At 41.6% G+C, this 26,167-nt stretch overlaps 1 protein-coding gene across 1 annotated transcript in view; it reads right to left on the bottom strand.

Moving 5' to 3' along the window:
• The window catches only part of foxo6b (forkhead box O6 b), a 41,560-nt gene extending 15,661 nt beyond the window's left edge, over positions 1-25,899 (bottom strand). Inside the window, exon 1 of the mRNA XM_044336025.1 lies at positions 24,476-25,899. Within this exon, the coding sequence (XP_044191960.1) occupies positions 24,476-24,973 (498 nt within the window). The 5' untranslated portion in view covers positions 24,974-25,899. The remainder of the gene's footprint in view (positions 1-24,475) is intronic.
• Positions 25,900-26,167: the final 268 nt, after the last annotated feature.

Below are 26,167 nucleotides of genomic sequence, written 5' to 3'. Positions count from 1 at the left end.
CCAACTGTCTTCCCCCATGAGACCTGACCATCGTAGACAGAGAGAGAAAGAGAGACGGGGAGGAAAAGTGAGGGCAGAACGAAGTGAGGAGAGAAAGGCTGGAGGGGGTTATGGTTAAGATGTTGAAAGAGGGTGACTTGTAAAGATGCCTGCGAGGCAACGAGCTTGTTGAAGAACCACAGAGACTGTTGAAATAATGCGCGGGGGAAATTGATGGGGTGAGAGCAGGAAAAGAGGGAGACCTTGGGAAAAAAAAAAAAAAGTCCCCCTTCTCTTTTGAAAGCAGCAATGTGCGTGCGGCAGCTTTCCCATGGACAACATGATCATTGCCTGGCCAACCACAACGAGATCCAGGCGTTGACAAAGACGCCAAAATGACGCTAAATACCCCCTCCCGACCCAAAACCCCTTCTTGACTCCCTCAATCCCCATCCCATAATGCCACGCATGTCCCCAAGTGAACCGCCCGCCTCTCGGCTTTTACTACGCGAGCAGAAGATCTGACAGTGCTTTTGGACGAGCGTTCACAGAGCCCATCCGTCATGGAAAGAAATCTGCTTTGGTGAGAGTGAGCGGTAATGAACGACGGATGGGAGAGAGAGAGAAAAGAGAGGGAGAGAGGGAGAGCATCTGGGAGGGATGAGCAGAGAGAGATTAAACTGATTGGGGAACGCAGAAGAAGGGCGAGGCGGAGGTCATACAAGGCAAAAGAAGAGAGGAGAAGTACTCAGTCTCAAATTCAAATTAGCCTTATTGGTTTCCAAGGACACTGAATTGTTTCCATCCTCCATTTCTTTCTCTTTGTCACTGTTTGTAACCCCCCCTCGCCCCCCCTTCCCTCTTCCCCACATTTCTCTTCTCTCTTTCCTTTTCTCTGTCTTACTTCATTCGTTCTTATTAAATCATTCTTTTCATTGCCAGGGACTGGTTCGTGTGCACATGTGCGTCAGGGGCGCCGTAATTGCAAAGCTACAACCTATTAACACCTAAAGCGCCTACACTCTCACCCCTACAGTCAGTGAGCTCTGCTTACCTGATCTGAATCCAGCAGGTCGCAACAAAGTATTAGGTTTGAGGTCGGGTGGCAGAACGCCCGTTTTGTTGCGTAAAGCTCCTGATTTCGGGTGGGTTTCAAATGTTATTTATCAAGAAAATTTCCCCTTTTCTCTCACTGACTGACTGTGCCACATCATCTCCTCCCATGTGTGTCCAACCCTGTTGTCAGACATTACATTGATATTGGACGGTTGTGAAGAACCCTGCATTCGTTTTTTTTAACATCTAATACCAACATTTCGTTATTCTCTTTTAATTTTTTTAATCTGCGCATTACAACCACAATATGATAAAGGTTAAGGAAAGATTGCTGTAATGGTAAAGAAACTCTGGTCATGGTATGGTTACTTGCATGCTAAAAAAGGGAAAGATGGCAGCATAGCCCTCAAGTTGCATTAGCCTGGTGAGCTAACAGTTCGGAATGGATGAAATAAATCAAAAACTTGTTTAAGGAGGGCGTTATTAGCATACAGTCACAACTACTTTAAAACTCATTTGCTTAGAGTTCTGCTACCCACCCTGAACTTGACAAGTCCCAACAAAGTATTAGGTTTTGGGTTGGGTTCAGGCTGTTTTGTTGCATAAAGCTTTGGGATTGGATTGGGTTGGGTTTGGTTATTTTTGGGTGTAATTCATCAAGAATTGATCAAGAAATGTGTTTCTTTCTCTCTCTGACTGTGTGAAATAAAAGTAAAAAATTATAGCTTCAGGTCTTGGAAGGAGTTTACATCACATAGGCCAGTACTTGTCGGGTTTAATTGAGTCAGGCTTTAAAGATGTGGATAAAGGCCTGGTTCAGGGCTGTGAAGAATTCCACATAACTCCACAACTTCTACTAATAGAGAGCATCGTAATCATGACTGTATTTCATTTTGTTCTCATTTATGACTGTCAAACTCAGCGAGGAAAAACATTCGGAGTTTACCGGCCATTTTCATCTGGCCAACATTGAGAAAAGACAGAGTTGATCTTGGTATGGACAAAAAGGTAAGCAGATAATTAACAGTTATGAGCTGCTATATATGACGTGCCATAGTACTGGCAACTGGTTGCAATTTGTGGCATTGCTACCAAACACACAAGAGGAATGCCTTATTAGCTGGTATAAGCTACTGGTGCTTTGTGCTGGAGAGCTGCCGGGCCGCAATTTGGATGTTGTTCGATTAATTACATTATATGATCAAAACTATGTGGACACTCTTGTAGTTTGGGGATGTTTTTCATGATTTGGGTGAGGCCCTTTAGTTCCAATTAGACCTCAGTACAACTTTGTGGCACCAGTATAGGGAAGAATTTTTGCTGTTTCTTCGTGACAATGGCCCAGTGCACAAAGCCAGCACAATAGAGAAATGTTTTTCCCAGTTTGGTGTGGAAGAACTTGACTGGCCTGCACATAGCCTCGACCTCAACCCCATTCAACACTTTTGGGATGAACACCGACTGTAAGCCAAGCGTTATCACGAAACATCAGTGTTGGACCTACGTAATGCTCTTGTGGCTGAATGGGAGCAAATCCCTGCAGTTAGGTTCCAAAATCTAGCAGAAAGCCCGAAGAGTTATATAAGTTATAGCAATAGATTAATGCCCACGGTTTTGGATTGAGATTAATAAGAGTGTCCATATACTTTTGGCAGTGTTTTTATATAAGCAAGAAAATATTTTGTTGTCAATCTGAACCAAGTATATCTCTTTGTCTTTGAAAAAAATGAATAACAAACAAATAGCCTCAGATATTGAGTCAGGTTTGGGTCTCACATTCAGCGGTACCAGCCAGGTTTAGTCGGGTTCAACTGAGTTCAGGTCTCAGTTTTAGGCCTGTGTAGAACACACACACACACACACACATACACATGCAGCACAGAGCATCCACATAGTTTTGCTTCCAACCAATTTCGTGCAATGAGCCAACATGCTGTAAATGTCCCAACCAATTCAAAGTGCTCCTCTCTCTCTCTCTCTCTCTCTCCCTCTCTCTCTCTCTCTGCACCTCGGTCTGGTTCTCATTGTGAGGGAATGTGGCGTCTGTCTCATTGTCACAGACGCTGGGAAACAAGAAGCCTCATCACCCTCATCCTCATCTGATGCTCTCCTATTCCCTCTCTTCACTCAGCCTCACCCTCAGACACACACACACACACACACACAGACATGGCTTTATTGACTTATTCATGCATGGGTTTGTTTCGGGGGCAGAGCTCCTGTCTGCCAGTCTGACAGACACCCCATGAACCCTCGAGACTCCCCTCCCCATCTTCCTCTCCACACACAGACACAGACGCACACACACAAACACACACACACACTCTCATCCTTCCATCCCCCCCCCCCCCCACCCCCCCCCACCCCCCCCACCCCCCCGCCACCCCTGAGCGCCCCTAAACCAAGCATGGCACAGGGAGTACTCATAGAGTAATCGGGGTTCACTCAGTTTTCTCCTCCATGGTTTCCCTCCTCCTCTGTCGTTTCCCTCCCCTCTTCACTTTCTACTTCTCTTTTCTCTCTCTGCTGGGGAGAAGGGGAAGGTATGCCCACATTTCCCAGAACAAAGACAGCCCAATTAAGTCAGTTTGAGTTAAGGTCTGTGTGGCAGAGAGGGATCGGAAGCGAGGAAGCTGAAGAGAGAAAGCGACGGCGTAGGAGCGAAAGGCAAGGAGAGGGAAAGAGAGAGACAGTCTAACGAACAGGGAGAAGAGGGGGTAAAAAAGAAGTAGAAGAAGAGAGGAGCGCGAGTCACTTTGTAGTGGAAGCGGGTCGACTTCGTTTTTAGCTCCTCAATGGGAGACTATGAAATATTAATAACTGCTCCAGCCATATACTTCAGAGGCCTATGGTAAAACTTAAAGTCTAATGAGACGCCGCTCATGAATTGCTAATGGGGATGCTGGAATGTGTGTTTTTTTTTGTGTGTGTGTTTGAGTGTCTGCACGTGTGTGTGTGTGTGTGTGTGTGTGTGTTTGTGTGTGCGTGTTTGTGTGTGTGTGTGTGCGTGTGTGAAGTGGGAGGGGAGGGGGGTCAAGCTGATAGCTGAGGGGTGGAGTATAGCAGAGCATTCAGTCTTTCAAAGAGTAGACAAGAAACTTCATTAGAGGCTTGAAGTTCCTGCTGCTGCACATCTAAGCGCCGTCGCGTTTTCTTGAACTGCGAAGTTAAGTTCAATGTTCTCGACGGTCGGACGGCAGCTAACAAAGTTGGAAACCCGTCCTGTTAATTGAAACAAAATGATAATGGGTTTTTGTTTTTCAGTGTGTTTTTTTTTTATGTGTGTGTGTGTGTGTCAAACTTTTCTAACAGTCCTGTTTCGTTTCATTTCTTGTTAGACATGTATGTTTGAACAGAAATGCTTACATGGGCTTCATCAGGAGATTGAATTGTTTATTAATATGAATAACTAAAAATAAGATATTGTTTAATATAATTCTATAGTTTGTAATAAAGCAGTGGTTCCCAACCGTTTTGGCTTATGATCCCTTAAAATGAAGCAGTGTCTATGTATGACTCCTTTTCACAAGCTGTTGTGAATTTGAATTGACTGACTTGTACAAATATCCTGTAATTCACCAGAAGAGTCTACAGCCATGCTAGCAGCTCTGTGAGGCTTTGCTTTTAGGGGCAGCTGTGCTTTGAGCTAAACTCTATGCTAACATTAGCTAATTAGCACCAAACCACAAAGTGCAGCTGATGATGATGGGAGTGTCATTAGCTTTGCAGGTACTTGGTTATAAACGAAAGTTAAGGACAAATTGAAAATTTGACCTTAGGATGGCACTAGAGGAAAAGTTAAAGGATCAGAGGGAACATGGATGAGTATATCAAATTTCATGGTAATTCAACGGTTGTGGAGACATTTAATTCAAAACCTCAAATGTCAATTATATGGTGGCACTTGCGGAAAAAGTCACAGGGTCACCGAAGTCATTTCGATTCATCACATGGGAATCATGAATGTGCGAAATTTTATGGTAATCCATCCAATAGATATTGAGATATTTCAGTCTGGACAAAAGTGGTGGACTATGAGACTGATGTCACCATTCCTATAGAACTGCATAGGACAGTTATTAGCCGTTATTGAGAACACATTATGGGATGCGAAGTTGTGAAAAATCTGGCTGGTGTTGATCTCCATCCAGTGGTTGATATGTATTAACATTTACAACTGCAGACCTGATGGATTATTGTAAAAAGTCCTTTATAAATGACTTACAACCATCCATAATGTTAATAACTCATGTCTCCTTATCAATGACAATTTATTAGTCATGCAGTTATTAGTGTAACTATAGAATTGATGATCACTAGACTTTATTGATGACTTAATGACATGTATAACTGTAGGATTATTAGACAGTGAGAAGCTCATGCACATCTATTGACGACTATTTTTTACTACCTGACTACCCAAACCTTACTGCTATTAATGGCATATAACTGATCTATAAAGTATTACTTTATTAACCATTATAAAAGCCATCAATTATAAGTCACAAGGTCTGACTTTCTAATGTGCCTTATGAAAAAGTGGTACCCAATATTCTATTAAATCAAAAAAAAACTATGCACTGGCAGAAGATTACAGTCCCCGATCCACTACAGTATGATCTGTATTCCTCTTTAACTCTCATATTGGTCTCCAGCCCAGATATATTTCGTGTAAACTGTACAGCAGTGAAGAACCTGGCCGAGTCTCCCGCTCTAATCTGTGCCAGAGCCGGCAGGCCTCACAGAGCCTTGCGTAACCCCGGCTGAGTGTAACGGCAAGGCTGAGCCATCAGCTGGGGGATTGTGGGCCGTGTGCAGGCTGGGACTGAGGGGAGCCCAGGGGTGTCGCCCTGCATCAGAGTGTTGCTTACTGACCTCATTTCTTACCTCCCTGAAACTCCCCAGGCAGGGCCCTGATGTTGAGATGCTGGGGCGGGACTGAGCCGTGTACGGTTAGACAAATTGGTATCCTGTTAAAAATCAGATCTGAACAATTCACTGTCATTCATTGATATATATATAACAGATTGATTATATATGTATTGTAGAGTTGATCAATACTTCACTGGGTGTCTGTGTGAATAAATTACCCTGAATTGATTCAAATAAGCTATTTTGATCAGATTTCCATATGCATGACTGTTTATTATTAGTAAGGGCCAATTAGTAATTAAGAGCACGAGCAGCAGGAGAATACCGCGTTAGTGCTTGAGCACACTCTAATGAAAGAATGGAGATTTTCCAGTTATTATTTTATTGAGAAAGTAGGCTACATCCACAAGCTGCAATTTGTAGGTGTTGCTAAATATGTGAAGTGGCGACGATTTATTTCTGAGCACCACTGGAGTGTTTCTGCCTCATCTCAGGCTGGTTAATGTGCGCATAAATACATTTAATATTGGGAGAAAATCTCACCTACCAGCAGTTTTTTTTTTTAAATGTTTCGATTAGAGTTGTCAACCAAAGCCCTTTTTTTTTTTTAAAGGAGGCACTATGTTTGCAGAATGCAAACATAGTGCCAATATAATATTGCTGCAATATTACAGCAATAGTGGGTAGTATTTCTAGTGGATAAATAGGTTTTCTGAATGTGTAAATACCGTACGTGGTGTCATATGATGCTTTCTACAAATGCAAACAAAGTAAATGTCATACAACTATGAGTCCTTTTCTTTTGTTATTTTGTCAGAACAGAAATATTTTATGTTTTCAACACTAACTGTTGAAAGACTGAGGCATTTACCAAGCTTATCGTGTCAAACCTGAATATTATTCATATGACTAATACATTCCCATCTCTATTTATTACATTATTTCTTTATCAACGAAAAGTTTTCTGCCTCAAGCAAACAAAAAACTATTTTGCGACATTGCAGGAATTTCACTGAGATGTGCCATTTCCCATTTAGCTCATCTAATTCAATATGTTGTCATTTGCATAAAAATGCATGGATGGGAAGTCAGCTGCTCTATAAGGATGCTACACAGTATAGAAGAGGATGAGTGCTATCTGTGGATAAGGCATACTGTGGTGTGGTCTATTTGTGTGTTTGTCATCTGTTCTACATATATGTCTGTTGACATGTGACTGAACAAATGGGCGTGATTTGTTAATGTAGATCTATCTATCTCACCGTGAGCGCTTATGCAAGTTGGCGTGCATGGCGCATGTGTGTCACACATGCATAGTAAATATGTAGCATTCGGATGTGTAGGAGTTCATTACTCTGTTTGTGTGTGTGTGTGTGTGTGTGTGTGTGTGTGTGTGTGTGTGTGTGTGAAGGGGAGGGGTGGAGGGTTGCAGCCTTTCCACATGAGTGGGGCTGTCAGTGGGCATCAGTCAGCCAGGCAGCGACAGGCGGAGCAGATCATTAGCAGAGACGTAGACAGAAAGGGAAAGAGAGGGAAAGGGAGAATGGGGAAGGCGAGGGAGAGAGGGAGTGCAGGGACAGAGCGGAGGGAAGGCCTCGGTGCTGCGTCTTTAATATCCGTCTTGCGAGAATTACATAGGTCCGTGCACTGCTCAGTCACGCAATCGCAGCGCTACGACCATCCCGTCCTCCTCTGTCCTCGCGTCGGCTTCATTACTGTTTGCTTCAGCTGGCATCTTACACTAGATCTGTCAATATATGTGGAAATTGATTAAAATAGCAAATTGAATGCTTTTTGATAATTCAATATTCTTAAATGTTCACACTACCTCCAAGAGTATTGTTATCTACCAGGGTGAAAAAACATCATTTAAACTCTTGATATTATCGTTTTGATTGCAGTCATGAGACAGCAGCTGGTCAAAATGATGTATTAGATACAAGTAATCAGTGGTGGAATTTTACTTAAAGCTTGGTTGACTTCAAATCTTCATAAAAGTATTCCTCTATAATATTTATGACTGAATATGCAACAGTTAACGTTCAGAAATATTATCCTCAGTTATTATCTATTCACAGTTTAACAGATCTGCTTCATCAGGACTGTGAGAGAGTAGTTTGATGAGATTTGATTGACAGTGGGCCGGCACCATAAATAGTAAAGCATACATCCTGATTGGTGGAAGGAAGAATGTGACATCACTTCCAGTGAAATAACAAAAACTGTTCCAACTTTGATAGAAAATGGTGTTCATGTAAAAGCCCATCACTCATAATAAGAAGCTAATTACAAGCAAAACTCTGCATTCAATATATTATTAGTATTTATTAATGGAATGAACTCCGTCCGCTGATGAGGACTGTGAGATGCAGTTGTTAGATGAGAGTTTTTATATTTATATAACTATAGAAGTATTAGAATTAGTATTATTAGTACTAGTATTAGTCTTAGCAGTATTAGTATTATTATATTAGTATTAGTATACCTAAAGTAAAAGTATTTTTATTACTGATGAATTAAAGTGTAAGAAAGCTCATTTTAATTAGTTTTTTGGGCAGTTTAATCAATATTAATATCATATTTCATGAGCTGCTCATGATTTGTATGTAAATGTAGTGGAGAAAAATGATGTATCCCAAAATTGTATTTAAGTACAGTTGGCTGATGGCACACAATACATAATAAAAGCTTATTATCATCACAGTATACTGATGTAACCTTTTTCATAACCACATCCAATTAAACATGGCATAAAGTCCTTACTGGGCCTCATTACAAAAAAACGACACGCTGCAATGTTGACTGTTTTGGAAAAAAACACCTGAAAAAAAGGTGTATGATGTTGTACAAGGTTCATTAGCTAAACGCAGTTATGATGAGATGAGAAATGAAGCACATTTGTGTAATCTGATAAAATGTGACATGAGAATAAATTATCATGTAGTCTCAGTAAATTAGCAGAGACGCAAATGGTGCCAACAAATAAAATATCACCTCAGACTGTGTTTAGCAACACCTACAAACCGGTGACAACTTGCTGCAAACTTAAGACAGTGATGTCTGAAATGTTAATTCACACCATGTTCAGTAACTAGCTTTAGTCCTCTCCCCCTGTACAGTATAGGAAGACCTTGTTTAATTCCGCCACTCTCCTCCACATCACAACTGCTTTGCATTTTGCCCTTTCATCGTTCGCCGGCTGGTCCCATAACTCATCTTTTAGTGCTGCGTCTTGCGGTAACCACCTTCCACTCAACAACACCATTAAACAGCCAGATTAATGCTGCTATTAAATCCACACATCGACTTCGCTGGCACTCATCAAAGACAGTATATATGACTAGCGGTATCAAGGATTTGATGAAGTCAGACTTTCGGAGGGCCAATAAATCAGTTAGGGAGGAGCAATCTAACACTTCACAAGGTAAAGGCTGACAAAGGAGGAAACAGACAAATCAAGCTTTACAGAAAATAAACACAACGGACATGTACACTTGTGCAAGCATCCAACTTATTATTCTTCTAAAGAGGACTTTCAGGTGACATTACTGATATGCTGGCAACCATATTGGAAGTACTAAGCTATTGAACAACTTTGAGCGGCTTTTCTAAACTAATGGCGTGGTCTTCTCTTCAGGAATAAACAAACATGATTACTTTTATTGCTGAATGTTATTAGAATGGCCATATAAACCTGATAGGGGGTTTACTGTTGGGCCCCTATTGATCCCCCATCTACCGCTATCTACACATGACAGTGTCATTATAGACACAGACACCCAGAGACTAGCCAGTACACCAGGTATTCTGTATGTTGGTTCGTTTGTGGTAATTTGATTTAACACTTAATTTAGGAGTGTCCACATGTGAGCCCAATACAATAAAAAATAATAGGATCTTACAACTAGATTTTGACACAGGGCCCCTCTACATGATGGGGCCACAGAATTAGCAAACACTAATTAGTTGATATCGTATTTTTGCGGTCAAGACAAGTCCGCAGTATTCAAATCACTGAAAACCAGATTAGTTACCAGAGGTGATTTTTTAATTGCTGATATATGTGGTTATTTTACTTGTTGTAAACACATCTGATTTTCTCTCATTTACTGATGGATCTGTTGACAGCACATCAGGAACCTAAAAAATGAAGCTAGTGGGCTTACAGTCTGAAATGATCACTGCAGTGAACAATATGAAGATGCTGAAAAGAACTAAAAACTTACTTATGATTTTACAATTCTCAGAGCCTTATTATTTGTAGATTAATAATACAGAATTTGTCCAGGTAAAGGTGTATATGGAGGAGTTCATCCTCTTGGGAGCATGAATATACTTCCACTAAAATTAATTACTATCTAAATATTAGGCCTATGCCTTTGATTTTTTTAAATAAATCCAGCATTTACATCCTTGAGAAAGTGTTGCACCTCTTTTTTATTAAATCAGCTGTTTGCTTTGGTGCTTCGGTACTCCCAAATGTTCTAATATGTGTCCTCCCAATGGCAGTAAAGGAAGACTAATGGGCTAATCAAAATCATTATGAATCAAAATCTGGAGACTATGGATATCCATACTAAATTTTAAGACAATCTGGCCAGTAATCGTAAATATCTTGCAATAGTGTTGGATAGATGAACTGATAAACACCTCAGTCGTGGTGGATGGTTCTAGCAGAGCAAAAACTAGAAGTACTGTGACTAGTGTTCACAATTACATTAGCTGTTTTGCTAAATTAGCTGCTGGCTAAGACAACGACCCCTTCAAGGCAACAAGACAGTGTTTTGAAGGGTATGAAACAACCTTTTTCTGTCTTGGTAATCTATTTGTACACAAACCAACCTTATCTGAAAATTCACTTACCAGAATTGACCTTGCAGCAGTCTTTTCAATTATCTCCTCTTGTTGTTAGCTTTACATTTACTCATTATTTGTGTACAGCCAATTCTCCACGCTCCAGAGGTGGCTGTTGTGATTCAATTGTGCCTCTGATTTAACCAAACATTGAACTGGCTAATCTGTAAGCGAATTCACCTTTAAGAGTATCATTTTTAAGGCATGGCAGACATGAGAGATGAGGGCCTGCACTGTAGGAGTGTAATAAATCAAGCCCTTCTAGTGGTGACCAAACATATTGTAGACCTTATGCTAAGTTAGGTCACTGCTGGCCACAGTTGAAATATTATCCTCATAAAACTTCACAGCACATCTATTTTCTCTCTCAAAAGCGGGACTACAATACTCAAAAGTACATCTAAATCAAATAAATTCTACCAGACGCAGACTATTGTGGATTTAAGTGCAATTTCTGTGGAGGAGCGGGCTTAATCTACGGCCGCAGATTTGAATTTCTGTACGTGAGCTCAAAGCGATGGAAGCCACAGCAGAGAGACAGAGGATGACAGGACAGAGTTTAGATTACAGAGAAATGGGGAGGGAAAAAGACAGAGAGGAGGGAGGTGGGGATGGAGGGAGGGAGAAATGCAGAGACAGAAAGAGTCTGGAGTTCATTCGAGGCTAGCTGTCGTCAGGCTCGGCGTCAGCCATCACATGGGCCGAATGCTAAACGCCGGGCTCTGAATCCTGACCTATTTTCATCAAACTGACACAGAATTCCACTGAGAGGCCGTCTTACGCTGCTAACCTCTGTCTGCCTCCCGGACCGCACACACACACACACACACACACACACACACACACACACACACAATTTGTACGATCTGTACATACCATAGTATAAATCTGCTTAACTGTGATTTAAAGCAGTTTAATGATGTTTGATTAATAATCTCCAAAATGACTAGATTGTAAATTATTTCTATTCAGCTTTGGCTTGAAAGGCTTTTATTGTAATTTGTCCGAATATGCCGTTGGACTGATGAATATTCATTAGAGAAAATACTCTTCCCTGACCCGTCTTTGTGCTGACAATAGACAGTAGGCGTGTTGTTCTTTTTCTATGTCTAGACTCAACTTGACATCGTTAGCAGACACCTTCCTGAGTATAGCAACTGCTTTAATAGACTTTACAAAAGACAATGAGCAAATAAGTCTGGTTAAAACACAGCCAATAATCCTGTTCTTTAGACACTAATGGCTTTAATTTTCAACTGGCTTTTATCAACTATGATCAAAGTGCAATTACAGACATCTTTAATGGAAATTGATTCAATTGCCAGCAAATGAATGTGACTTGATTGATGCTGAAAATCACCTGAACATGACTGAATGACACTGAGAACAATACGCATTAAGGGTGATTGATAGTTTTGTACAATGATAGATTAGCTTTTTACTACAGTGTTCTTTAACCACTGCAATATTAATCTCCATCAAATAATTAACATTTCAGCATCTTTCACTGTACAAATCCGTAGTAGTTTTGAAACTCTCCAATTGTCAGATACTATTTTAGCTCTTCTGAATTAACTCAGTTATTGGGCCTCATGCAAGAACATTTTTGTCTTCTTATCCTTAAACCTCTTTTACTTTTTCCTTGTGCCTTGCCCGTATTAATGTTCCACATCAGATCGTAACTGCACAAACTTGCCACAAAGCGCTCTTCAACTTGATGAATGCCACCTGTTCACAAGGAGGTGCACATACATGAGATTTGATCATCAACATAATCAACACAGCCATAAAGCTCCATAAGGCTACATGTTCTATTCCACTTGCGGCCAAGTTTGTTTCACAAAAATATCACCCAGTAAAAAGAAGAAATCTCACACCACTGAGCTTCAAATCCTTCTGCAAATGTAGTCGTGTCAGTAGTGAAATTAGTGGATCTGAAAAAATTTGAAGCTACTATTACAGCTGGCAACACTTTGATATCACAAATCCATACCAAGACAACTATAAAGGAAGAACGGTTTACCCAAAGCGGTTGTGCACTGCTCTTTATCGAAGGCGGGGAAGTTAACCAGACGTACCTTTGCCAAACCAACCACTTAGTCCCACTCCTTGAGGTCTTTTCTCTTGTAAAACTGAAACATACTGTTTGAAAAGACTTCTTATAAAGCATAAATCTTACTTTTGTGTCACTTGTCCAAGTTATTTTTCAAGTGCGGTATCTTCCTCGGACAGAGAAAAGTACCACTGGTACTTCACAGTGAGAATCGCCGTTGCAGTGGGTGGTTTTCCCCCCTAACTTGGACAACTGACACAACAGTGAAACCTATGCTTTATCAGATGTGTTTCCAAACTGTATTTTTTGTTTTACAAGAGAGAAGCCTTCAAGACCAACTGGTTCCCCACCTCCAATGAAGAGCAGTGCCAGACGCTTTTCAAAACTTTTCCATTGAAAACATCCGGGCTAGTCCCAAACAAGGCTAACTCACTGTCATGCTGTCCTGATTTACTGAGACACTTGAATACAATGGAGACATTGTTAATGTTATTAGTTACACCTGTGCTTTATTTCCTATTATGACTAATCAAAATGTCTGCTTTTAAAAAGGTTGTGATCTAGACTACGACACTATTGCAGTAATTGCAAAACATACATTTTACATGAAGTTATTTATTTACTGTACTTGTACTTATTTTAAACTCCAAATGTATTCAGATTAAGGATTATAATTTTTAAATCAAATAGGTGTTGATAACCCGTGGAAATTAACTGTACACGACAGGCGGATGAATTTTTTTTGTACCTAATGGGAAATTCTAAATATGAATAAGTTGTTGAATGTGATAGGTTTTCTTACCCTAGCCCTGGCTGTGCTGGTCTACCTCACCTCATTGGGTTGGGGGGCCATTGATTTCCTTTCACTTCTTTATTCAAAAGTAAGTCAGAGATCTAAGTCTAAGAGTCCCGAACACTACACTAGGTCTATTGAGTTGCAGAGAAGACCATTATCATTAACATTAGTATAAATGTCCACTTAAAAGCTCCCCAATGAAAAAGCGATGTCCACCTATCACAACTGCATCGATTCAGTGACTCAGAATACCATTCCCACTCCAGAAATTTGTCTTTGACTTGACAATAGCAGGCTACGACTAATAACTGCTAATGTTTCTAAGAATACAAGCAGCACAAATGCTAGACACATTTATTCACATACCTTACAGCTCACCATGACCAACAAATCTTTAAGAAGGATCTAGGATCTACACATTGATACGTTGTGGCAGGTTAGTTTATACTTCATACACTAACATATAGGCATTGTAAATTTGTTCTGTTTGACTGATATTAATTGTGATATCTGGTGCAATCACATTTTTTAACAGTAACTTCACTGTGAAATAGCAGGCCATAATTTAAATGGAACACAAGTCTGATTCTACTTGTCAAGCAGCAGCAGTGCTCTTGTTTTTACATGCCCTCCCCTCTTCAACTCTGCAGAAGTTTTGGGGTTGAAAAGCCGTGATCCAGGTTGTACAGCGTGACGCTGAGAGTTTCACTCTCCTGCAGCATTAATCACAGAGCTGCTGTCCTCTGACTGATTACCTCCCATCAATCTTGCTTTTCTGGGCCCTCCAACAGGAGAAAGCCCTCATGAAGATCTGATTAAAAATGTAAGTGACTCATAATAGGAGCACATGCCTGGCCTCTGAGACAATACACTGTGATAGTCAGTAAGCTCTGAGTGGGATTTATCTACTCATCTCCAAATGTCCATTCACCTGCTCACGTAAAGATACTGGCCTGATGTCAGTGAGGGGACCTGCTGTGAAGAGGTGAGGTCTGGAACAGTACCAGTGGAGACCCGTGTGTGCTTGTGTGTGTGTGTGTGTGAGAGAGAGAGAGAGAGAGAGAGAGAGAGAGAGAGTGTGGTAGTCATTTGCAGCTGCAGACAGGAGGGGGAGTGACTTTGAGAGTGTCTGAGAGGCACATCCTGCCTGCAATTAAGGTGGAATCAGAGAGAGATCTGTGCTGCCTTGATAATGAGCCTCATCTGAATTATTAACTAGAGCTGTACCCCCTGGACCTGGACTCCCATCAGACCGAGCAACACAACAACAAGAGCAGATGCACACACAAACACACACACACCGAATCTTCAGATCCATACAAACTTCTATCAAACCCATTTTAGCATGTGCAGGAACTCAAAAAGGAATCCCATTTGCAGTAAAAATAAGGGCAACACATTACTTGAAGTGGTGCTCATAAGGCATTATAAGGCATCAAAAGCCCATTATAAACACACTGTGAGTGCATGATGATTTATTAAAATTGGTGCATAGTATAATGAGTACAATATGCACAAAGTTAGGGGGTTGAATACTTTATGAAGCAACTGTGTCATTAATCACATTAAAATTTAGTGCAATTTCAGATGCATGATTACATTATAAGATTTTTGCACTGATTCCATTGGGATTATAATCAGTTTGTTGCTGCTATGAGTTGATGTATTAGGTTTGTTAGGGCGACTGTATTTCAAAATCAGCTCCTTGTGTAATGGCTGTCTTTCAAGGTTAGTTGAAAGTGTTTCATGAAACATTTTTTGTGTGTTTTGTATTGTTACTCACAGTTTGTCATATTAATTATAGCAGAAAAATAAAGAATTTAGTGATTTACAATAACCCTCTCATAGCTTTCATACTATCACTACACCAATCTGCAAGTTTTAGCTCCTTAACATCAAATCATGTAAACTTCACATTTTTGCTGACTGTTTACAGTTTTTGATGTATTTTTCCTACCTTCCAGGCAGCCTTTGGTTTCCATTGTTTGGTTTCCAAAATCAAACAATCACATCACATGGGTACAAAATGGGTACATGTGATGTACCCATTTTGCAAACTGTGCTGTTGTGTTTAACAAATTCTGGATGCGTGTTGTCTTCGCTCCACACAGCCATAGATTGCCATTCAATTCTGTATAGTGTGAAAATCAATCAATCTCATATATCTTACGTCACAAGCAGTCATTTTGCAAACTATGATGGTATCTTTTAATTGTTTTGAATGAATGTTGTCAGCTGCTACCATCGACTTCCATTCATTCCCATATGTCATATTCAAATGTATTTGAATGTGGTAAAAAAAAAATCTAAAATTTGATCTGTAATGTCCGAATTCATAATTTATCAGTAAACTAGGCAATTGTTATCTTCGGAAACTGACTAAACTAGCAAGTGATGACACCAAACCATCTGAGAAGTAATGTGTAGACGTACTTTGGATTCAATACCATAGAGGCCAATGATTTGATCAAGTTAAGGCTGTTTGCCAACTTTGTAGAATGCAACTGTGTTACAGTCACGTTAGCTTGTCACTCAAGTGAAGCAGCTCTACCATGCGTATTCTAAGCAGTTTAGGATTATGCTAGGTGGTTGCGTTTTGAATCATCTCACACAAATTACAGGTAAGGTCTCATTTGTTATAACTTAATTAGATTAGGTTAGACCAGTTAGCATAGATTTTTGTCAATATTACATTATCATTGAGCGTTTGTCCAATTGAAGGCCAGACAGCTTTGAAATGTATGCACTGCATTATCTCACAGCAATAATGTAACTGACAAAAATTATTTCCAAATTTAAGGTCACTGTAATGCGGGGTGCCCAATACATCAATCGTAATCAACTAGTCGATTGGAAAGGCCATGCTGGTAGATTGTGTGCCATTTTTTAAAAAATCCATATTTTAATATCAGATTTTTCAAATTTCCTCCCTCCTCCCTGTGCCCTCTTTCACATGATTGACATGAAGAGCGGCCAATCTGCTGCTGATGAGAACTTTGTTACATTAGTTTACCATTACAACTAACTTGTTAAAGTGTTGTACGTCTTCTGTAGTCAGCACTGCGCAGAATCCCAGAATGCAAAGCTAGCTAACAGAAAACTCTAGTGAACTAACCTCATTCATTCAAAGCAACCTAGCCCACCAATTCAAATTAATATGTAATAGCAAAAGAATGATAAAAAGATGAGTGCTGGACCAAGTAAGAAGCCGAAAACTTACCACTTCCATGCAGAAGGGGAGGAAGACTTTTTTTCACCATGTGCTATTCGAAGTGCGCTTGCCTGAAATGCAAAACTAGCATCGCTATTCCAAAGAAAGGAAATGTGGAGAGGCACTTTCAAACCCTTCATAAAAACTACGACAGCGATGTGCCAAAAGTGAGATGAGAAAGAGAAAGGTGAGGGAACTGAAATCACGGTTAATCGGACAGCAGTCACTTTTCACACAGCCGAATTCAAAAGCAAAGGCAGCCACCGAGGCATCGTTCCGGGTGAGTCATACCATCATAAAACATAAAAAGGCCTTCCACTCATTTCAGGATTTTAAAACAAACCTGAAATAGTATCCACTATGAAAGCTGTTCAGTTACCCAGAAACAGTTACATGGTGCGGTGAAGTAATGGCTGATGATTTGACACAGCAAGTTTGAAAGGACATAGTAGACTGCGAGTGTTTCTCACTGCAGCAAAATGATTCCACGGACCTAAGTGATACAGTGCAATTGTGCATTTATCACTTTTTTCATCGGGATGGTGTTAAAAGACATGACAGTGAAAGAGGAACTATTAACAATGTTACCAATGAAAGAACACACTCGGGTGAAGACATTTTTCAGACACTCAAAAACTTTGTTGACAAAACCCAGCTTCCAATGTCTAAGTTGGTGTCACCACCGATGGTGCATCTACGATGGTGGGCCGCTCTAATGGATTCATTGCCAAATAATAGGAGGAGGACACATTTCCCAACTTCCTTAATAATCACAGCATAATACACCAACAAGCACTATGTGCAAAAATGCTGTACATGAAAGGGGTCATGGATGTGTCAATGAAAATCGTCTGTTCTATTCGAGCAAGATCTCTTCAAAGGCAGCTGTTTCGTGCATATCTGGAGGAGGCTGACTGCAACCGCACTGACCTCTTGCAACACGCCGACGTTGAAATTCTTACAGGGATTTCAAGAGCTCCATCCGGAGATAAGGGAGTTTGTCTTTGGCGTTAAACATGCAGAATACAAACAACTTCATGATGATCAGTGGCTGCTAGATTTGGCATTTTAAACAGATCTGACCAACATGTTGAATGAGCTTAATTTAGAGCTGCAAGGAAATGACAAAACGGCGGTCGACATGATCAGCTCAGTTAATGCTTTCAAACGAGATCTTGTCATTGCAGGCTGACATTCAAGTGAAGGTGCGGGCCCATCTGGACAGTTTTGGAACTTACTCTTGGAGGAAAAGTATCCAAATATGAGGATATGTGCTACCTCATTGAGTGCACTTTTCGGCTTGACTTATTTATATGAGTCAGCCTTTTCCCACATGAAGATTATTAAATCCAAATACCGTTCCACTATGACTGATGATTATTTGGAGGCCTGCTTGAGACTAGCTACCAGCAGCTACTGTGCGGATTATGCAACTCTGGCTGACTCCATTCAGTGCAAGTCATCAGAATAAGGTCTTAAATCTATTGAAATGTATTGTGCTGTGGAGGGTCCATGCAGTAATGAAATGTACATTTTTCATGTATTTTCACCTATGAGATTTTGGGATTTTTTTTTTTTGGTTGTTAGATCATGTTGAGCTGGTCGTTTTAAAAGTTGCTCGCAAGCCAAAAAACTGTGGGTACCCCTGCTGTAGGGGATTACATAACTTAAACAAGGTTCAAAAGTATGCTGGTAGGTTTTCATACAATACTAAAATGAATGGAATCCAATGGCTGCCCAGTGTAGTCAACACAACGTTCAAAGTTAAATATCAGTCAAGGAGCTACTTTAATGGGTTACATAGCTCAGGCAAGTTTAAAGAGTCTGCAAATAGATTGTCATATCATAGCAAATTGAATGGAAATCAACGGCTGACTGGAGCAGTACACCAAAGACAACCAAATTTCTAAAACGCAACATGGTTTGCAAAATGGTTAGTTGTGATCTAAAGCACACAACACATGCTAAACCCCTGGTATGGTCCTTGTTAGCAGTGTAACAGCATTACGTGGTGACTTGTTCCTGAGTCACAGTGTGACAGTGAGGACAGAAGACTGAATGTTTTTTGACTAGCACTTTGCTCATCGTCCAAGCCAGACACTAGAACATTTTGAAGCCCTGAGGTCTGGTAGACAACATGGAGAGAATGTGTGCTGGGCCGACATTTTACGACACACAACCAGGCATGATTCCCAAGATCCGCCTGCCTGACTGACTGTTGTGTGTCTGGACTCGGTTTTCTCTCTGGAATTTCCGTCTGTAGAGTGTTTCTCAACATTTTATTCCAGCTGATTTATTCCAACTGATTGAAGTGTGAGGGCTGAGGGCGAGAATATTATGTTCTATTCCAACCACTATGACTCATTTAAGCAGTGAACACCCCGCCTCCACTGCCGGTGCATCCCTTGTTTACATCCAAGTTCTTCTACAGATTGAAGTGATAGCTGCCTGCACTCTATTCAAAGGCCTTTTGTAGCTCTGCATCAACTGACAAGGCAACTGATCCTCTCGGATCAAAATCTGTCCATCTCTGCATGGCCTCCTTTCCATTCAAGCCCCCAACGACTCTTCCCAACTGTTTTCTCTCCATTCACAGGACTGATCAGATGAGTTTTACTGTGGTCTCCAGATTCAACAACCAACCCCCTTTGCCTTCCAAATTCCTCTTCCTATTCCCCACCCCCGGTTAACCCAGCACCAAGCCCGCCAACTCGAGAGCTGCCTCTCCTTCTGCTGTGCCTTTGTGATAATAACAATAACTGTGTAGCAGTGCAGAGGGCTTTCTGTTGAGCCAGCGCCAGGCCGGCTGGCACAGGGAACCCTCTAAGCCTGTTCCACCATCTCCAACCAATTCCCCTCTGTCTCGGCTGGCGCTGGAGCATCACAGGCATTAAGGCTGCTATCAATGTGCTCAGCAGCAGGGGCCACCGCCACCACTCTCGCACTCGCTCTATCTTTTCTCTTTCCGCCTCTCTCCCTCTCCCACTCAATTCTGAATTCAATTCAAAAAGGGTTTTATTGGCAAGACAAATAATACCTTGTTCTTCAAAATGTCTCCTTGCCTCCTCTTTTCTCTCTCTCTCTCTCTCTCTCTCTTTTTCTTTGCACCTTATTCTCCTTCTCTATATGCTGCAACTGGGATCTCGGCAGAGCAAGGTGATGGCCATCAGCGTGGGCGGTAATACTTTACGTCAAGTGCATTGAGATGCATTACAAGCATATTAGAGGAAAAGATCCACTTTGTCAGCAATCAATGTTATACAGTAGATGAAGGTAAACTTACTTAAAGTCAGCTTGACTATTTTTAAGGCTGACATAAATCTTTTTATGTTCTAATTAAAAGTGTTTCCATATATACAGCATACCATACTACTTTATAAAGAATATTTTCCTGTCTGCATGAGTAGAAATTTTTAAAAAATAAATAAATAACCAGTGCTTACTGGTGCCTGCAAATTTGAGACCCAAACTGACTCGATACTGATGGATACTGTTAGCTCGGCAGGCTAATGAAACACATTGGCTACACTCTGGCTATGCATGAAATCACTCCATACACCATATTTACTGTCTGTCATGTGTCCTCATTGTACACTAGAAGGAGTGTCCATGACATTCACACTACTTTCTGCTAACAATCCCACAATGCAATGCGTCACACTTTTATAGATAGACTTTCTACAACTCTACACCTGTTAGTGATGACGCAAAATGATGGTGATTCAGTGTTTGGACTTGCTTTTAAATAGAAAGGAGTGAATGAGTGATTCCGGACACAGTATCTGTCTCTTTCTTTCTTCCAGTCAGGCACTGTACATCTACTTGCAACACTTGACACGAACGGATGCAGATGACTGGCACAGTCAGAGAATGAAAAATAGTAAATTAATAAATTTGAAATTAATCCAAACCCACAAAACATATTAAACTTGACCTGAAGCCTCATTCTTTGTCTCGACCTGTAGTGTTCGTGTCAGGTAGCAGAACTCTTCTGTATACTGTGTGCAGGGATTATCTATCATTTTGACAGAAGTCTGTGTGAACACGCAGCTTCAAACCGATCAAAAGATTTGCCAGAATTGTGCATTCATGTGCAATTACTGTACACAACTTTAGATAATTAATGTTTGTAGCCGTCTCTCAGGTGCTGCATGACAAAAACAAAGAAACTCTCACCATGTGAAAAATACCATAAAACGGACCAAACGTTCATAAGTTTAGGACAAAAAAAACAGGAATTAATGCCTCTCTGAATTTATAATTGATCCTCGTGTCTTGCTGCTTGTTGTTTGCCTTCTAGCTATTCATTATATCACAGTCTGATTACAACAGTCATACACCCACGATGTGCCTTCAACGTGCTGCTTTGTGAAGCCTTCAGGTAGAGTCATGAGCTTCTACCTGCCTGGTGCTGAATCTGTGTACAGTACAGCCTGCAGACAGGCCACAGCTCAGCACATCCATTCCCACGCAGAGCCACTTGTGAAATGAACATAACAGTGTGTGTGCGTGCATCATACCCCCCCCCCCCCCCCCCCCCCCCCCCGCCCCCCCTCCCCCCAACTACCACCGCCACCATGACCACCTACAGAACTGAACTCACTTCACATGACCAAACACAGCCTCCCACCTCAGATGCAATAACAAACATGGCCAAAACACTTGACCGCAATTACTGAACCACAGTCAGAGAAATCCATACATAGTCATCATGGTAACCCTGCTGCCAGATGCTTAAGCAACATTGTGTGTGTGTGTGTGCGTGTGTGTGTGTGTGTGTGTGTGTGTGTGTGTGTGTGAGACCACAATCAAAGCAATCCATATGATCCACACAAGAAGTGTGTGTACGTGTGTGAATGTGTGAAAGAAATCCAATCCGACGCTGTTGCCTTAGTGCTTGACTTAAACAAGTGAGTGACACCTCAAAAGTGTGTGTGTGTACAGTACGTGTGTGTGTGTGTGTGTGTGTGTGTGTGTGTGTGTGTGTGTGTGGTATTAAGAGGCAGGAGAAGCTGCTGGCCCAGATGAAGACAAAGAGCCCGGCGGCTGAATTGAGCAGCAGCTCTCAGACAGGATTACACAACAGCTCTTAAAGACTGCTTTTAATAGCAAGACTCTGACTGGATCTTATTTCCCTCCCACTCATCCCATCCAACCATCCATCCATATATACCCCCCCCCCAATCTAAGCAGAAACATACAGGAATGTGTGAGGGAGTATACATATTCTGTACCTCCGTGCTTCAAATCTCATTAAAATCACTGCCAACTGTTACAGTCCAACATGTGCGTGCATGTGTCCCCCCCCCCCCTTTTTTTTTTTTGTTGTTGTTGTTGAGGAGTGTTATTATGATTGAATCAAGTTGTTTTTCGCCTTGACTTGGAGCCTCTCTCCACCAATCAGCTTCCTGCCAGGCCGGCCAATCAAAACCTCCGGACAGGAGCAGGCATCAAGCTGGGCATCCCTGGGCAGCACAAACAAGGCCCCGGGAATTAAGCCATGCTTTAAATCCAATTTTAAAACCCCCATACCATAAAGATTGGACAGGGGTTGTTGCCACTCCGCTCAGTCCTAAATCAAATGGTGATTTTATTGAGATTAATCTGCATCTTAATACTGCTCAGTTGGAAGCTGGTACGGAGCCAAATGAGATGTCGAGGCAGAGGCAAGCGTTTAAGAAACCCTGTTTATGTGTGTGAGAGAAAAGGAGGGAGACAATGGCACTTATCAAAAACTGCTGTAACGATATGATAACATGACAGCAGCGGCAGATAGAGGATTTTGGATCAACTTGAGCGTCAGACATTCGGATGGTGTAAAATGCCTGTTAATCCCAAAGCAACTTGTGTTTCCTCTTCTTCTGTGTTCTTCTTACAGTATCGCCTGGCTGTCTCAGTAAAGAAGAAAACAGCAAAGCGCAATTTCAAAAGCATCAAAAGAGTATTAAAGGGGCTCTCCGCCGATTCTACACATGAATTCCCGTTTACTCGTCACAACGAGTATCGCTCAGCCTGTGATAACAGTTGTTGTCTTCTGTTTGAAAAAAATAACCCTGATGATGTCAGAGTGATGTCATCAGGGTTATCTCGGCTTGGGTTCAAGACTTCATATTTTTAACAGAAAACCTGTATTACAAATTGGAGGTGAGGAGTTTGAAAGAGAGTCTAATAAAAGATACAGTTGAGTTGCATTATGGTAAATGTAGGATCCAGTGTTTTTGAGTTTGATTCAATCTAGGGTCAGACTAAACATTAGGATATTTCTGCCTCTGATGGTTCAATTTTGAACATTCTTTTTTTTATTTGTCTTCTGTGAGTCCCCCAACATTATGGAAGTAAAATACTAAATCACTGGAGTGGCCCTTTAAATGTGCCTCCCAGCCATCATTACGATAATGTTGATGTATCTCTTTTTAAAGCTCCTGGACAGAATAATGCCAGTAAATACCAACTCCTGCTGTCAATTTAACAAGAGGGGAGTTATTGGAGTTACTCCCCACTTCTGTTGGAGTTAACAATGTGCATCCATTGCAGAAATTCTCATCAATTGCAGTGACCCTTATCGCCATTTGATTAAACACCTCAATAAACAGTCATAAAATAAGAGTGGAAACACAGCAGATCAAATTTTTTTTTGAATATATCTTGCGGGTTTTTTTTCTTTTCCTTTCCTAAAAATATCTAATTCAGATGACATATACTCGTGTTTAAATATGACTTAAAGCCCACTTTAGACAAATAACATTTAATGCCAGGAGTCCAGATATTGGAACACAGTGTACATTTATGATGAATTAACTGAACTGCAGTTTTAAGCAGCAGAAGTGATTTAGAGGATATTCAGCTTGCTCTGAAATGGCTGAAATAAAAAAAAAGAAAGTGACACGTGGAAGCAAAACTTTGTCAACCTACAACATCAAGAACTGTGTGCGGGGAAGCTACAGTACAGGGCTTGGAAACAAAAGACTACTAATCCTCACACAGAATGGGTGGTAAATTTAAGTAGATTACAGCAACCAATCTATTAGATTAACCTCATATTAATTTGAATTTAAGGGATAATCTGTAGTTACATCTGTTTGCTGTGACACTCCATGTCATCATCTCTTGTTATTGTCCTTTAAACCCCTCGCCTTGTGCCATGCTTTCGCGCAGCCCGTGCGTAATTCAACGTGCGCGGGGGGCGGGGTGGCTCCAAACGGTTTATCCCGAGCACCCAACCGGCGGCATGGGTGACGCTCCAGTCGCGGAGGCACACATTGTCCCCGGCGTGACCTGATAACGCAAAGAAATATAGGCTTGAAACCAGACACTTTATGAATGCGTCACAGCGCGTTAGACTTGTCTATCCAAAGAGAACCATAAAGAGGGGGAGTGTGGCTTCTCCTATATGCATAGGCTGCATCCCTAAATACGATGAACCCAGTGAACCCTTATCCAACCATGCTCTCCGCCCCTTTCCACACACCGTAGTGTGGAGTGACATGAGGACCCGCCACTGACATAAATTGCTGGAACCAAGGGTCAATTATGTGGCTTTCAAATATGCAGAAAAGGAGTTATGCTGCAGACACAGACTGAGGCTAAATATAGTGTAGCTTCTCCTCTAAAACCTTCACCATGTGGTATCAGAAAATTCTTTCATGTGGCCTACCTTCCATCCGGCTGAACTGTTGCTGTCGCCTTTATCCTTGAAATAAGGAACAAAGCGAACCATCCAGTCATAAATTTGGGACAGGGTGAGTCTCTTCTCCGGGGTGCTCTCGATGGCACGGGTGATGAGGTCTGCATATGACAGGTTTCCCCACGCGTTCCGCCGGGAGGACTTGGCTTTGCGCAGCTGGCCGGCCACGTCGAGCGCAGCCCCGGACATGCAGGCAGGAGCGGCCACGACCGGGGCCGGGGCGCCGGCTGGGTGCTTGATCTCCGCCGGTGCGCCGCCCTTTCTCTCGGCCCGGCATGCGGGCACGTTGTACTGCTCCACTTTGACCGATGCCAGGGCCAGACCTCGGCTCGCCTCTTCTCCCCCGGGGAAATCCTCCGGACACGGCAGCGGCCAGGTGCACGACCGCGACCGGCTGTGAGGCTCAAATTCCGAATCGATATCAACCTGATGCGCATCCATGCCGCTGTTCTCCATCATCATCAGCATGATGATCTCCCGCTGAATAGATGTCAAAACCGGGCAAGGTCACTATAACAAAAAGCTTGTCAATTTTGACGTCTGCCAGTGAGTTAAAATGCCCAAACTGTGCCCTTGTACAAAAGAAAAAAGAACAAACTGTATTGTTTCACACACAGAGATGATCAACCAACATGTAAAAGCCGGCAGCGGTGTGGGATATTATCATTCTCCTTGGTGCAACAATGTGGCATCACATCAGGACAGATGAAGGTGTATCCGAGGCATCAACAACAGTATCAGTCTCTCTTCCATGTTAATTGCACAACACCGGCTGTGTGGCTGCATGCAGGACCAAGTGACGGTCAAACATCCATTATGAAAGCCAGACACACTTGGAGAATGTCTCTGAGCTCGCTCCGGCTGCAGCAACAGTTGATCCCTTTGACAGATGAGGTCCAGTGCAGGTTAAAAGGAACGCTTATCAACTCCCAAATTAATTGACTTTATAATTTTCTCCAGGGTCTCATCCCAGCTTTTTTTTTCTACCGTCTCTCTGCAGATTGGCTGGTGACCGGCTTCAGCTGAAATGAAAACTCACTGCGAGCGCAATTACTCCCTTACAAATAGAAACAGGCTCTCATGAATCATTTATATGAAGCCGTGAATTTCCAGACGAGAAAAAAAAAATGCCTTCATGGATTTGATTTGGAGCATCCTCTGTGTCTCCTCTGCACGCCGCCAGACGCTTCACTTCTTATAGTAGATATTTCTACCTTTGTCTTTAGCTTTTCCGTTCACATGTCACATGGGTACCGTCTCTCTTCCTATTGCTCTGCCTTTATACTACAAGCCCGTGTAGTCTCTGCAGGCTTCAAGCCACTTAACTGTAGCCTGGAATAAAGTGGAATAAGTGCTGCTTCCATATAATTGGACGCCGCCTGGATCAAGTCACTCCCTCCAGAACAGGTTTCCAGAGGAGGAGGAGGAGGAGGAGGAGGAGGAGGAGGGTGTGGGAAGGGTGTGTGTGTGTGTGTGTGCGTGTGTGTGTGTGTTTGCGTGTGATGTTCCCAACAATACATTTCAAAAAGCAGTCATTTAAATGCAGCATAAGACAAATTTAATCACATAGTTCATCATAATGTTTTCATCCATTTCTTCACAAGTGACAGTCAAGGTGAGTTTTAATTGAATTATCTCTAATTAAAGATGAATGTTAACTTT

The sequence above is a fragment of the Thunnus albacares genome, chromosome 19, assembly GCF_914725855.1.
Source record: "Thunnus albacares chromosome 19, fThuAlb1.1, whole genome shotgun sequence".
Taxonomy (NCBI): Eukaryota; Metazoa; Chordata; class Actinopteri; order Scombriformes; family Scombridae; genus Thunnus; species Thunnus albacares.
Note: the sequence above shows the minus strand (reverse complement) of the source record. Positions and strands in the feature narration are given on the sequence as shown.